Source organism: Teleopsis dalmanni, chromosome 2 (assembly GCF_002237135.1).
Source record: "Teleopsis dalmanni isolate 2A chromosome 2, ASM223713v2, whole genome shotgun sequence".
Lineage (NCBI taxonomy): Eukaryota > Metazoa > Arthropoda > Insecta > Diptera > Diopsidae > Teleopsis > Teleopsis dalmanni.
Genome location: NC_051847.1, coordinates 128,165,493 through 128,181,879, shown reverse-complemented (window position 1 = coordinate 128,181,879; position 16,387 = coordinate 128,165,493). Strand labels below are relative to the sequence as shown.

Here is a 16,387-nt window from a genome sequence, read left to right as displayed (position 1 = left end):
TATCAGTATCATTCGGTTTATGCTCCGATTAGAAGATGAATATTGTCCCAAGGTTTTCAGCCCATTTTTTCATTCTAACCAAAATCAGTTCTTCAGTACATACTATTAAATTCTAGCAATACTTTTAAGTTTTTAACATTGTTGTAGTTTTGCTTACTGGAGATACAGTTGCCTCAGAGTTGAATGACACATATTTAAACTGATCTTTGCATGTCTTTCCTTGAAAAATTATATATTGTGATATAAACTAAAAGCTTCAGCTACTTAACGAATTTAATTTCTGTTTTATTACTGCGAGGTATATATAAAACTTTTCCAAGTAAAACTGTCATCCAGAAGTATGCTCAGATTTTTTACTAACTAATAATATAAAACTAAAGTACTGCTCAGTCCATTAAAATCAGCATACCTAGAAAGCATTTTCTACTTGTTAGAGGTAGATCTAGTTACAGTGCACATCATTTACACTAAACTTGAAATACGAGGAAATGGCTGAAAAGCGATAATTGTTAATAAACGATTAAAAAAGGAATTTAAATTTCGAAGTTCTGATACTGCTAGTCCAAATATATTAATAGTACTTGATAGGACAACTTTCGTAATTAGCAGGAATTTTTTGTTCAAGAATAATAAATATGTTTTGATATTCTGTATTTAAACTAGGCGCTTGGTAACAATTAAGGAGTTTATTGGAATCGGAAGCTTTTGAAACACTCTCTCTCTTTCTATGTTGGTCTGCTTGGCATAACGTCTACCTCTCATCTTGACGAAGTGTAACTGAAAAAGTTGGTTGCTCAATGACAGATGTGTAGTATAGAGAAACTCGACATCATTCAGAGAGGAAATAGTATATTAAACTCAATTCTGAGTTTCTACTGCTAGTTTAAATCTGATATATACATTAAAATGGTTGTAGGCAGCAGCTAATTTTTGAAAGCTGTGATATTCTGAAATTTAAAGATTACGCTATAGAAATTTAAATTTTAAATAAAATCGATTATTATTTGTATTTATTATGAATACTGCTGAAACATATTGTATCATGCAAACTGATCGTATCGGTCCAGAATATCTAACAACGCAAATGAGTTATATTCGCACAATGAACATAGTTTTTGTTTAACAATTTATTCATGGCAAACCGAAATTCCGTATTTTTTCACAGCGTAATGTGCAGTCAAGCTTCAATTTTTAAATAAATATGATTTGTGAAATACAATTTAAAAAGTTGGAAAGTACAAAAACAAATAACAAGTTCTGTTATAATAATTTACGATAAAGGCCGCAAATGGCCAGTCATTAATGAGTGACGTCAAATCTCAATATCAAATATTTTTTGAGAGCTAGAATATATTTATAAAAACAGAAAGAATTTCAAAGAATAATTGTCACTTTTTTTTAATTATAGTACCCTACACCTCTGCATATAGAATATGGAAACAAAATCATGTATGAATAGTTTTTATCAAATATATTAATGTCATCGAGTTCAATGGTCAAGCGGTTTAAATATCAAACGACCAGATGGGCCATTCTGTTGTTGTTAGTGACTGACAACTTAAGAACATATCATTTCAATTATCAAAGTGTATATACCTATATCTTCATTAATATGCTGAACAATTCACAATATTTGAAGTCGATTAAAAGTCGATGTCAATAATTTTAAGAAATTATTGTGTTTCAGTAGTACGATTTCTTAAAGGAAATATTGTGTGTCATAATTGTTAAAATTAATTAATAATTAAGTCATTTAAATGATCGTCAGGTGTTCTATTACTAAAACTATTCTTAGTAACTCAAACAATTTCGCATTTCAATCCTACACACAGTACTAGAATTATGTTGTTCAGTTAACTCTTAAAATTTTAGATATTCTTACGAACTCACATCTTTAGAAACTGTGTACAAGTACATCTCAATTTTTTTTATAGAGTTCCTTGCACATTAAATCGATTTTCCAAATATATTAAAAAGTTATAAATTAATATTAAAACTTCACAACAGCCATTAAAACTTAAAAATATGATGAGAATAAGCATACACCGTTGAAGTTCCTTCACATTACCTTATTGGCAAATATACTAAATCTTAGTAAAGATGAGGTGCTGATGCATTGTCAAGCTGATAAAGACCTTAAAAGGACGAGACTAAAACTAAATCCAAACAAAGCCAAATCCGATCATTTTCTACTATAATATTCAGCGCTAACATAGATTATAAGCAAAAGGAAAAAGCGAAAAAAAAGTAAATGATTATTAAAACAATACTTGAAGCAGATAGTATTAAGAAAGAATGAGTAGAGCTATACAATCCCTTCAAAATAGAAATTCGTATATATTGAGGAGTTTTATCTAAATTTGAGAAATAAATATTTTTGATTTTATTTTTTGTGGATACTGTGACACAGCTAAGCCAAAAGAAAAGAACACAAATTTTTGAAGACCTTATATCGTTGGGTTAAGAAATCATGCGTCAAAGCCGTTTTTTTTTTCGAGGCTGGGGAACAAGAAATGTCTTCACACACCTGCAAAAACGTCTTTCTGTGGGTAGAGCACGGTTCGCCGTATTGATACTAAGGAAGTTAAAAGCAGTTTATTTGATGCTAGCAAAGTGACATTCAAATGTAATATTTCAGAGTATTGAGATTTTGGAATATGAGTCTGATGGTATCTAAAATATTGTTCACATCAGAATAAACTCACACAAATAAAAAGTTACAACAAAATGTGTTTACCAATTTTAAGAAAATTATGTTTACAAATGATAGTTTCGTTACAATTGGTCTAATATAAATTTCATATAAAAAATTAATTGGGTGTTTACTCGTAGAATTCTTCTTTATGATACCAATCATTTATAATGTTTCCCATGTTATGAATATGGAAACAAAATAATGAAAACAATTTAATAATATTTGTTAATAATATGCTAAATTGCTACAATAATCTATATATATCAATTTAAAGTTACAAGATACGAAGCTTGTTGAACAGCTTTCAGACTGATAAAGGTCTGTTATATTTTGACTTTCAAGAAAGTCTTTAAAAGTCCATTGATCTCTTTGGAAACGCATTTTATATTTATATACAATTTTATTAAGATATTATAAAACATATATACCTTCTTCATCTGTACTCAATATTATAATATGGTATGGCCCCCTTTATTAAATTTTAAAGCATAAAAAAATAGACTACAATTGTCTAAAGATATAATTTTTCATTTTATTTATATTAAATCAAACCCACTAGAATTTTGTCAGTTGATTTGATTTGTGTATAATTCAACAAAATTTTTAAAATTTAGTTAATATATTTCGATCATAAAATTTATTTCACTTTTTTGTTCAAGTAATTTATAAATTTTTATGCAATAGTATTATACAAATAACTTTACTTATACAAACCGTGACAATGATTTTGATTATTTTAATAAAAAAAATTGATTGATAGCAACCAAAATATTTCTTCTTATCTCGGTAAGTCAGTTGTTGCTTTTGAAGTTTTTTAAAATTATTTGCTATATTTTACTACGTAGAAAATCCTTGAAATATAATACAATCACTAAATTTTATAAATATACCCCCTATAACATCAGCTAGAATATTTTGTAATATATGTATATTGTATATATACATATATGTAGGCCAAAGGTTGCTGCTTATATTCACGATTTTAAGGAATTTCGTGAAATGTTATATATAGTCATTATTTATTATTGAATAAAAAATTTTATTAATTAAATTGTAGCGTAATTTTTACAATATATATATAATCTATTCATTTTTGATACTATATTCTATTTATAACGACACAACTTTTCGTATAAGCTAAGAATGCCTTATTGCGATAAGGTTCACTCGCAAGATCTATTATATTTTTTAGCAACTCATGAGAAACTAATTTACGTTAAATATAGTCAGAAGTTAATATACGTACTCGTATATTACTCAGCAGTTTACACTGTTTAGAGTGCAATTATACCTACTTGAAAATTCCCATCATATGGTGATAAAAAATTTAAAAAAAAAACAATAAAAATTCTAAATAAATACAACTAATAAAAATGATAAAAATTTAAAGATTACAGTCACACGCCATATCAACATTCAATTACGACAATTTTTTCATATCAGACCTCTTCTGACAGCTGCGAAATATGAGGAATATTAACTTGTTACTTCTTGAAGTTTTTTGCTGAATAATGATAATAATAATGACTTCCTTATAGAAAACTTTAATTAAATTAATTAATTGTTTTTTGTAAACAATTCTTACACATCATTATTAAAATTTTATCATTGGATATAAATAATAACTCAACTCCGAATCTTACCCACTTAGCCTCTTTCTTTGAACTTTTAATACTAGCAAATATGCAAGATTTTTAATTACTACTAAAATTGCCTTCAAAATTGTTTTAATAATTTAGTAAGAACTATGACATATTAAGTTCGTAACCCATTAAAAGAAACCTAAAAGCTAGCTGTCCGAAATTTGTTTTAGGACCAAACCTAATTGTTTGTTTACATTTTCAAGCTTTCACCTACATTTAACTCACCCAAAACAGTTTTCAGAGTAAAATTATTTCAATTTAATGAATCAAAAATATTAATTATAATGTATACTACATATATATGTATGTATTTACATTTTCTATGTACATGTTTTCTAATATGTGTATACTTAACTAAGAGAAATCATCACGCAGCTATATACCATACATCAAAGAGGTTACAGAGAGCGATATTATATAAACTATTTACTTAATAAAAATATCTGAGAGTTAGTATTATCGAGAGTCAAACAAGTATAATTACTGAACTACTGAATGGAATGTAAATAATCTGAAATAGAGACAGACTTTTTAAAAATATAATTACTGATTGAAACAAGTTTTTAGTTTTTTTTTTTTTTCAAATTATTATTTATTTTAATATTAATTTTTTATATAAAATTGTGAAATAGAACTTAATTAATCAAAATATTAAATTGATTGTAAAACTATCAGTAAAGAATTGGTAATTTTCTTACTGTTGGATATGACCGAGGTTTTAGAATTTAGGTGACGAAGGTATAAAATTATCAATGTGACTTAGTGCGATATCTTTAGATTATTTTCTAGAAATCTATAACAAAAAAAACTAAAATATATCGCTCTATTATTATCGACAACTTGATATTCGTTAACTAATTGATAAGATTTATAATCACTAAATTGTTTTTGTTATTCGTTGAAATACAACTAAATTTCTAAGATTTCACATTGCTTAACATGTGGAATATTTTGACGTACGGTTCAGTATATATAAAAGCGTTGAACTGTAAAGTCGTTTTATGTAAAAAAAAAATATATTCTCCAACGTGAAATTTTTTTATTTGAATTGAATTTATGGCGACCACAACTGAAACTTATAATGACGATGAATTGACACCGCCAGAATTTCTAACTATTGAATTTCTGACAGAGGTGATCAAACATTGTGAAGCTGATGAGAATATAGTAGTGACAGACTTGAAACTTACACCAGGTACAGCCAAAGGTGATCACTATGCAAGTGTTATGTTTAGAGCTGTGGTAGAATATAAGCAGAAGGGAGAGACGAAAAAAAAGTCAATGATTATTAAAACAACGCCCGATGCCGACGGCGTTAAAAAAGATATGTTAGAACAAACAACTGTCTTTGAAGTGGAAATTGGCATGTACACTAAAGTTTTGGATAAATTTGAGGAGATACTGCGAAGTATTGGAGATGATACAGTATTAAAAGCTAAGTAAGCTTCGAATCCAAAAACAAAAAGCTACAAAAAATGTTTATACTTGTTTTTAATATTTGCAGATGTTTGTATCATAGCTTGAGCCCCAAAAAAGTAATCATTTTTGAAGATCTTGTAACTTTGGGTTACGAAGTAGTGCGAAAACGCCCTCTTGATATTAATGAATTAAAAGCAGTTTATTCAAAGTTAGCAAAATGGCATGCGCTGAGTTGTAAAATTGGATTCGAGGTATGAACTAACGTTTTACTATTAATTTTTTTTTTATTTGTATGCAAAAGCATTAAAAATTAATTTTTTATATAAAGAAAAACATATACAAACGGGTTTAAAAAAAAAATATTATATTAAAATTCCCAATTTCTTACAGTAAAAGTTAAGCTGTACAATGTTGCCGATAATGAAAAATGTTATCACTTCGCGCCCATTATTTTGAATCTCTAAGCTTTACAAAGAATTTGATAAACAAATCTATTAATTAACTTGATTGAATACTTACAAAAAATTTATACTACCTTTATTCCTTCTCTTCAATACTGAAACGTAGGAGTGTAAGAGTGAAATGAAAGAGTGACTCACAGTGTAGAACTTTTTGGACAAATTAAGTGAAACATTTTTTTTGATGAAAAGTAATACAGTTTTCCTAATAAGGTTTTATAGCAGTAAGCATATGCAGGGTTCTAGATAACTGCATTTTTTGAGGTGGTTTTCACGATTTATTGGCACTAACCTGACAATAGTTCGGCCATAAGTAAAGGACGTTTAGTTTCAAAGCATCGACAATCCTAAGATGGTTCTCATAAATATGATATTTTACACAGCCTTACAAAAACTAAGTTAGTCTTGACAATTGATGTATTATTAATAGATTGGTAGAAAATTCCCATCACTAAAATAGTTATGCGGAAAAGTACTTGTGCAACATAGTCCAACAGGATCCTTATGACAAGGTGACACCTCCTGCTAAGAGCATATACAATTCACAACCATATATTCAAACAAATGGATGAAACATTCAGAATTTACCGCTTATATCACATCCACACCATTTAAAATAACAGGCCTATCGCAACTATAGATCATATGCCACTTCATCAAACGACCTTTTGGGAACTTAACGATCTTGCGACAGTTACTCTTATATATCTATATATATGTGACAATTTTGTCTGTGTCCGTCTCCACCAATCGAATAATCATGGTAATGACTGTAATTAATTTTAACACGCTTGACGATTGTTACAGTTCGATAATTCAAAATAACAATTCATAAACTAGATTTACAATGGATTTTATAAAAATTCTGTTCGCCTTATGTCACAGCAATGGTCAATCAAAACCACAAATGGATAAATTTTTGATACCAACTACGCACTTATTTCAGCTTCAATGACTATAAATTTATTTGACAAACTGATTTTACAGTTGGGTTCACGCACAAAATGTAGCTAACATCTTTCATATATTAAATCATTAGATAATTATTCCTCTTGTAATAAATAAACAAATTCAATTTTTCGCGTTATTTGTTAACTAATACTAATATGCTAGTCGACATTTAAATTGGAATATATTGCAATAACTTTTAGGCATTCTTACTTTTACTCTTATTTCATTTAAAAATTCTTAAAATAGTTTAAACGTTACTTAAAGATATTCAATTTTATGTTTTTGATTACAGGACCCTTCCTACTTCGACGAATATCGCAATGGTATTTTCTCTGCAACACTGGCACTTGAAAACGACTTTTTCAAAGATAGTGTAAAAAACTTTATAGAAGTACTTAAATCTAATCCAAAACTGACACAGTATGTACCATACTTCCAAGCATTGGATAAAGACGTTCTACGCAAATGCAAAGACACCTATAATGAGTACCGCAACAATCCACAAGAAAGCGCTTTCTATGTTTTATGTCACGGAGACTTTCACAACAAAAATTTGATGCTCAAACACAATACCAAAACCGGCAGTTTGGAGGATGTTATGTTGCTGGACTTTCAGTTTTGTTATTTTGGACCAATCGCCAATGATTTGTTGTATTCATACTATATGCTTCTGAATGCTGAGCAACGTCAAAATAATTATAATGAATTGCTTTATCATTATTACAAGGAATTTGTTCAAGTTTTGAAAAAAGTGGACTTTAAGGGACCCAAACTTACACTGGCTGCATTAAAGGAACAAATTTATAGTCATAAGCATTTTGGTAAGTTATGTGAACTATTATGTTGAACTGCTTATATATTCCAACTTATATATACATTTTATATATATGTGACATTCTATGTACAATACTAATATAAAATATTTTTGTAGAACTTTTCTTGATGGTCGCTTTCTTGCCGATGTGGTACAAATTCCAAAAAGGCAGCCTGGATGCTGGTGATTTAATGGTTTCAGCTGAAGTACGTGCAAATATGCTTCAAAATGATGACTATCTTAAAGAAATTGAAATACTTCTGCCACGATATTTACATTTAGGTTATTTTGAAGATTTGACAGACGATGCTAAAAATGATTAACTGCTTTTGATAATGTACTTTTATATAGAAGCATATTTATAAGTACACCTTTATAAGTATTATATATAGTAGTAGTTCAACTTCAATACTTATTTAGTGAAAGATTTTATTTAATTGTAATTTAACGTTAGTTATGACGGTAATTACTTAATGACAGTAGAAACTATTGTATTTGTTAGAGAGGTTTCAAAAAGTAGTAAACCACATATATTTTATAAAATATACATTACACATATATGTGTCAAGTACCTGCAACTGCCAAAATTTATATGTAATTAATATAAGGCGTGAAATATAATTAATGCTATATAAACTTATATATATCTATAAATTAATATATGGATGTTAATAATAGGCTTAGAAGTAAGTATCTATTGTACCTATTATAAATTTAAATAAATTTGAAAGCTCATAACCCAACACGAAAAATATTGTAATATCATTATTTCCTTATATATCCATATAAATGTATAGTAAATATTAAAATATACTATTTGATTGTTTTTCTTTTTGTATATATGCATTTGTATAGTTAGAATAATTTAGCGATATTTAATTATTTTAATAAAGTAAAATTTTTTCCTGTTACTTGTCATTATGCATATATACATACAAAAATTTCTATATATAGGTATATATTTATATATGTCGCTTTATTTAAATTCATAGGGTTCCATGAAACGCACCCCTACATTGTTGCTGTCATAAAAAATGAATTACTTTCTCAAATATAGGAAAGCACGTGTTGCTCCACATATGAAAAATTTATGATTATTTGTAAAAAATATTCAAAAAATATTCAAGGGGTTAAGGAAGACTCCTAAAATATTCCGGAGTGATTTGTTCGCTGTTGTGACAAATTGTTGACTTCTTTGGATCCTCAACTTACATTTCACAATAAATGAAACCATTTTAACGTGTGAACTTAACAAAGAATTGCGAAACAAATAGAAAAAAATATTTAAAAAATTCATTGAATAAATAAAAATTTTTAAATTTCACATAAAAAACAAATTTAATTTAATAGAATATAAAAAGTGTTGTGTAAGAAATTTGAGTGTCTCGATAACATTTAAAAATAATGCTTAAGTGATTTATAAATTGCTAAACTTAAGTATTTTGCAAATAATTGGCTTCAAAATATTGGATTCTGAATGTTAAAATGTTATTCAACACTGTGGAACTTATTGTAATAAATGGTCTTTACAATAATAAATGGCATTTATTACAATACGACGTTCGATATAAGCAATGCAATTATTTTTCAGTTAAGTTGTAAACCCAAGTTTATTACAAATAAAAATCAATTATAGTGGAAATTTTTACTCAGGTTTTTTAAATATATAATTCTCTATACTGTTGATATGACATTGGTTACTCAATATTCACATTTTCGTCACTGTCTAAGCAGTGCTTGAAGATATAAACAAATATAAACCTCATAGAATTAAAATATTTATAAATGAATACCTTTGCAATAGAAGAAATAATTAATAATTTTAAGTAATCTGCTGAAGAGAAATTTTTAAGTATTAAAATAACTAGACCAACCGCTGATATGAAGAAGTAGGGGACTAAAGTAAAAATTCCAGTCGATGGTAAATTGCTGTTTTCCTACACTTTAACGGCTAAAATCTATAGACGACAGGTTGATAGCATGTAAATCCATTTTTTTGTTAAGGCATGTTTCCTGTTTGCTTGCCTAAAAATTATAACTGTGTCGTGTCTTTGGGGGTTTGGCGAAGTAAATCACTTAAGTGCAAATATTGCACGACATGGAAAAAATGTAGCCCTGTTAAACTACAAGCTGTGATTAAAAAAAATTGATTTGAAAAAGAATTAATTTAGTATTAGATGTTAAAAAATATAAGCATTCAATAAATTTTTTTTTTTCTTTTTTTTATTATTATCTTCTTTTTTTTATTAAATCTTCTAAGAATCAACTTAGAACTAACAATAAATTATCCCTAATTGCAGTAGTAAACGAAAGAAAATATATCGGACATTATTCTCCAATAACCGGGCTGATAAAGTTCCTTTTGAGTCGTTGGGTTCCAGTACTTTGGGTTAGATTGGTTGAAGGTATATTTAGGTAATTATTGATTTTGCCTGTGTACTTTTGTGTATTGCTGACAATTACATCTGTGACTGTGATAATTCAAAAATCTCTATGTATATTCGTGTTTCTAATACACCAGAGGGCAACGCCTACTTGCCGAAGGATTTTCAATTGATCTCTTTAGAGTTTTTCAATGTTTGATAAAGAAACAGAGCTCCAGAGTTCAGTTCCGTAGGTCCACATAAGTTTTATAATTGTATTGTTAAATAGCACTTTACTTGTGAAATTAAATTTAAAGGTTTTGTAAATTAGCCAGTTAAGTTATTGTGCTTTTCTATGTGCTTTTTTCACGTAAGTCTTCGGTCCAGATGCATTCCCAAGTATTTTGTGTCATTGCATTGTGGTATTACTTTTTCTTAAATACATGGAGTAGAGGAGGTATTTCGTCGAAGATTTAAAGTTTAGTGTGCACTTTTCGATTCGCTGACTTTTTCCATAGATCGTGCTATTTTTACTTATTTGTGAATGTCGTCTTATAACTCTTTCATAATCGCTCATACAATATTTTTACAATATGTACACAGTTTGATAATCACTGACCCCTGATATAATGTCAATAAATTTTTCAAAGAATTTCGAGACATTCACTTTGGCAACACCACGTTTACAATTTCTTCCTTTCTTTCAAAAAGCATATGCTCTCTGTATCAGCTGTTTTGAACATATTAGTAACAAAACATAATTTGTGCTTGTATATTTATTTTGCAAATTTTAATTCAAATTTATTAAAATAAAAATGATTAAATTTATAATAATAGCACTTTCTACTTCAAAATCGGGCAATTGTTTAAAACATGGAAATATCAAATTTTTTTTCCAATTAAAAACAATAAAACCTACGAAGTGATGATGTTAACCTCGTAACATTTTCAACACATGCAATGAAATTGCCTCCAAGATTTTAAAGAAATTGGATGATACAATTTGCTATTTAAGGATGCGCGATTTTCTATAATAGAGTCTTGCTAACTCCACAAAACAGCAAACTTCCAAATTTTATATGAAAAATATAGGCGAAACCACTTTTGTCACTTATACATAAATTTGATATTTCAAAAAATATCAATTTGATACTCAAAATAATATAATGGTGGCAACAATAAGTACTTTTAAAATACAAAAAATGTAAGGTTTGAAACTACGAGTCTGTTGTTATTTTACTGCATAAGACATCAGTCATATCATCATAAACTCAATTAGTTACTGTAATAAGACTATCTGATCAGGAAGTTCAGGAGCGTCTTTTGAACTGCACAGATATCAACCATCACAATTCCAAATTGTGGTGGTTGTTTTGAATCGATCTACTTTCTACGACTTTCGCCAAAATTTTATAGTACAAGGATATAATAGCACAGAATTCATATAGATAAAGTTTAAACTGCGAAACCCCAACCTTAAAAAATGAACACGCCACATCTTATGCTCAAAAAAATGGGCACAAATTATAATTAATTATTCGCGTCAATTAGAAACACTCAGCAAGAAAGGTGATACCTCGCCACTGGTACCAATTGCCATAGCTCAGGAAAAATAGCTTATTGTGAAGCTCTAGTCAATACTGACTACGTCAGACTATATTAGAGATATGAGATAAAAAAGTGGTGATAATTAAAAATTAAAGTGATTATCCCATCGAATAAATGGATTAGTACCAAATAGCGTAAAGTTTATACTATAAGCTTGAAAAGCTAATAGAGATAAACAGAATTTTTATCGCAACTTTTAAACACAAGTAACATTGTCTAGAAATGATGTATTTTAAATAAAGTTCTTTGAATTTACTTTGAAAAAGTTAAGACATAATAAAAATGTACAAATGAGAAACACATCTGTAAAGAGATTCTGTATAGAGTCCAACGATATCAAGCAACAACTATAGTCAATATGATGGTCTTAAGATTAAAATGTAGTTATCTTATATCAGTAATGCAAAAATTAAATATTTGGCTATAAGCCCAAAACTATTATATATGCAAGTTTAATTAATATCTCAGCATTTTTGTTGACACTTTCAAAAACATTTGTAATTATAAAACCTAAAGCTCATCGGTAATCAAATGCTTAACCCACAATGAATATACAGACACAAATCGCTGCTGCTTTTAGGTTAGAATCCTTGATTTTGTATTCAATAACGAATGACTATGTTTATTTCTCATAAAAAATTTTTATGAAAAAAAAGATAATTATGAATTACACAAAAATATTTATCGGCACACATTTCACAAATTATATTTGAAACCACAAATTCTAAAATATTTTAAATTTTGCAATATAGACTGTATCTTCTAATTATAAATCTATAATCAGCAACCAGCAATTGTTGCACACATTCCAAGACAATACTAAACGCTATTTTTCATTCTAGTGACTTTCTTGTTGAATGACATGTTTTCATCACAAATCAATTCAAAAGTCACAAGAATTTCACGTATTTGTACATAGGGAATGTGAGATGAAATTAAAATTCTTACTGACTGAGAACAGATAACGTTAGATACATTCGTTTGTACTTTAGCTACAATGCTTGTACTACAAATTATCTTTAAAAATGTTTACAACCGCAATTGTACATACGTAATATGTGAGTATCATCGCACCAATAAATTAATTTAAAAATATAATTATAAAATTTGTTTAAAATTTTTTTTTAAAGTCACTTCGTTTCAAAACTTCTGATATTTTGCCTATTCATTGCATTAAGTTGCGAAATTACTAATCAAATCTCACGCTCAGTCGCCGACGATTTCAAGTTCTCTTACGAGCCGCAGATAAGATAATTAAAATAATTAAACGTTTATATAAAATATAAATTAATTAAACTTATAGTTAAAAGCGTGCCAGTTAAAATACATTAATATGTGTACGAAACACAAACTAGTATGTATATTATTATTATATATACGATTTAAAAAAAAATTTTTTTTTTATCAAGCTAAAAAACATCAACTTTTATAAAAATTTTGTATAAAATAACAAATGTACGAGTATATATAAATGGACTTTTATTAAACGAATTGCTTTCTAGAGTATCAGTCGCAAAGCAGTTGACGAGTCGCGAAATAGTATTATTATTTTTTTAACATTAATATGGCACCAGTAACAGAAGTGTATAATCCCGATGAATTGGAAGCACCACAATGGTTGAATGGAGACTTCTTAGCAAAAGTCCTTAAGGAATGTGAAGGGGACAGTGCAATTGTCATCAAAAACCACAAACTCACACCAGCAACAGTACGAGGTGATCATTATGCCAGTGTCATGTTCAGAGCACGGGTTGACTATGAACAAAATGGTGAAACCAAGTCTAAATCCTTGATTATAAAAACAATGCCAGAAGAGAATGGAAATAAAAAAGACTTTTTGCAAGAATCTCAAATATTTGAAACTGAGATCGGAATGTACAGTGAAGTGGTACCAAGATTTGAGAAAATTTTGCGTTCAGTTGGTGCAGAGACGGTATTGGGTGCAAAGTGAGCTTGCTTTTAATATGATTTAATATGATTTTTTGGCTGACTGAGAATGTTTCTACTTTTAGGTGCTTGTATTACAGTTTAAGTCCAAAGAAAATTATTGTATTCGAAGATCTGGTGACAAAAGGCTATTCTGTTCTACGGCACCGTCTACCTACATTGGAGGAAGCTAAATTGTCTTACTTGAAGTTAGCCAGATGGCATGCTGTAAGCTATAAACTACTGCATGAGGTAATTGATAATTTAACTGTTATTTATATTTGTTGATCCTATGTATTCATGATTTGATTTCTTAAGGACACATTAGCTAAATGTTTCAAAATTTTGAAAAAAATATATAAATACTAATTATTTTTGATCAAATTATTTTAATAATTTATATTTCATCGATATTTCGACTTCAGTCTAAAGTTTTTCTGATAATAACTTCAGACTAAAGTCGAAATACCGATGAAATAAAAATTTGAAAAAAAAAAACTAAATTTATTTTACAACAATAATTGAATTTGACCAATTAGCCTGCAAAAACACTTCAAAAAAACTATTATTAATTTAGATAAGGATTTTTTAATAAAATTTTCTCACTACTTGTCATCATTAAGGAATATTTAAATTATGGACATGATACCTTTTAAATATTATAATATCAATATTTAAAAATCATTTATACCGCTAAGATCTTCGAATTCGAATAAAAATCTTGAAAAAAGAATTTATACTTATATCAAATTTTATAAAATAGCTAAATTATAAACTGATTTTTTAGTTGAAAAAGCAGATTATTTTATTTATTTTACTAAACTTTAAATAGTTAAAATACAGTATAATAATTTTATAATGCAAATATATAATACGTTGTGAAAATATAATATAAAAATATAATAATATCAAAAATACATTTGTGAAAATTTAATTAATAATAGTTATATTTCTTAATAAAATTTATAATTTTTTAAAAAAAATTTATAATATTTGAAAATGAATCTTTTTAAAGTATTTTTAAATAGTTTCATGAAAAAAAATATATATATATCATATAGATATATCAAGATATATCAAAATATATATTAGTATTATCTTACACATCTTATTTAAAAATATTTTATTTCCTACTATCATTTTACAGGAACCTTCTTACTTCGATAACTATCGTTATGGCCTCATGTCCTTAACTAATATGGTGGAGTCTGATTTTTTTAGCAAAGGCATCAATCTCTTTATAGAGTTATTGGACAGAACACCTACTTTGATGAAATATAAGTCTTATTTTGAATCTATACAAAAGGATTTGCTAAAAGATTGTAAAGAAAGTTTCAATGAATATCGCGCTGATAAACAAAATAATACCGACTATGTGCTATGCCACGGCGACTTTCACAGTAAAAATATGATGTTCAAGAACAATGAAAAGAGTGGCAAGTTTGAGGATTTGCTGTTACTAGACTTTCAAATGTCATATGTTGGTCCTATTGTTAATGATATAATTTATTCTTACTACATGTTATTAACACCCGAGTTGCGTTTGAACAAATTTGATGAGCTGTTATACTACTATTACACAAATTTCAGGGATACTTTGAAGAAGATTGGTTATAATGGCACTGCACCGAAATTAGGTGAGCTGCGGTCGCAAATAGTAAAACAGAAAAAATTTGGTAAGTAAATATTAAATTTTTCAATTCTTATATATTCAGTATTATATTAGTAAAAATATTCATTAGTTTTACGTATTTAAATTTAAATTAAATTTTTTTTTATTGCAGAATTGTTTATGTTAACCACATTTTTACCGATGTGGTGTGTCTTTGTGGTAGGAAAAGCCGATCCGGACGAGATGGTTGTTTCTGAAGATTCTCGAAGAAGTTTATATAAAAACGAAGATTATATCAAAGAACTCCATGATCTGCTGCCGAAATATTTACACATGGGTTACTTTGAAAATTAGTTTATATTTTGAAACATATTATTTAAATTGGTAATAGATATAAAATTAAATAAATTCTTGAACTACACAAATTATTCAATATTTTTTGTAAGGTGTTTACTTTTGTTTTAGTTTTAACAAAATTCGCTTAGTCTTCTTCTGCAGATTATATGGATATTTATCTCAAAGAATATATAAGATATTAAAGCAGAAAAAAAAAATTAAAATTATATTGGAAATGTGTCTAATTACAATATATAGTCATTCTTTATATGAAAAAATTGCACTTAAAATAAATTAATAAATATTTTTTAAAACTTTAGTTTTCTGCTATATCCATGATGTGATTATTCTTATATTTTATCAAACACAGATTACTATATCTAAAAGATGAAGAAATGCTTTAATCGTAGGTAACTAAAAACGTTGTATAATGTTATCTTTGGATTAAATAGAATGAGATGCAAAGATATTTAAGCTAAACAAATAACACATAGTTATCTTAATAATATAACTGGTACTTTTGTCTTCGAGAATTAACTGAAAGTCTCTTCAGTATTTATAT

At 27.6% G+C, this 16,387-nt stretch overlaps 2 protein-coding genes across 2 annotated transcripts; both read left to right on the top strand.

The window, feature by feature from the left end:
* Positions 1–5,323: 5,323 nt before the first annotated feature.
* On the top strand, positions 5,324–8,709 carry LOC119678983. Its single transcript, XM_038091118.1, has 4 exons — positions 5,324–5,777; positions 5,843–6,008; positions 7,459–7,987; positions 8,098–8,709. Exons 1-4 carry the CDS (start codon positions 5,395–5,397, stop codon positions 8,301–8,303), a joined length of 1,284 nt encoding a protein of 427 aa, XP_037947046.1. The 5' UTR covers positions 5,324–5,394; the 3' UTR covers positions 8,304–8,709.
* A 4,710-nt stretch (positions 8,710–13,419) lies between these two features.
* LOC119678984 lies at positions 13,420–15,898 on the top strand. The gene is made up of 4 exons (XM_038091119.1): positions 13,420–13,898; positions 13,964–14,129; positions 15,025–15,553; positions 15,662–15,898. The coding sequence occupies exons 1-4, from the start codon at positions 13,516–13,518 to the stop codon at positions 15,841–15,843; spliced, it is 1,260 nt and encodes a 419-aa protein (XP_037947047.1). The 5' UTR covers positions 13,420–13,515; the 3' UTR covers positions 15,844–15,898.
* Positions 15,899–16,387: the final 489 nt, after the last annotated feature.

Coding starts and splice junctions, on each gene's coding strand:
- LOC119678983 (XM_038091118.1), top strand. CDS start 5,395: ATGGCGACCACAACTGAAACTTATAATGACGATGAATTGACACCGCCA. Junction 5,778..5,842: donor GATACAGTATTAAAAGCTAA/GTAAGCTTCGAA, acceptor TAATATTTGCAG/ATGTTTGTATCATAGCTTGA. Junction 6,009..7,458: donor GTTGTAAAATTGGATTCGAG/GTATGAACTAAC, acceptor TTTTGATTACAG/GACCCTTCCTACTTCGACGA.
- LOC119678984 (XM_038091119.1), top strand. CDS start 13,516: ATGGCACCAGTAACAGAAGTGTATAATCCCGATGAATTGGAAGCACCA. Junction 13,899..13,963: donor GAGACGGTATTGGGTGCAAA/GTGAGCTTGCTT, acceptor TTCTACTTTTAG/GTGCTTGTATTACAGTTTAA. Junction 14,130..15,024: donor GCTATAAACTACTGCATGAG/GTAATTGATAAT, acceptor ATCATTTTACAG/GAACCTTCTTACTTCGATAA.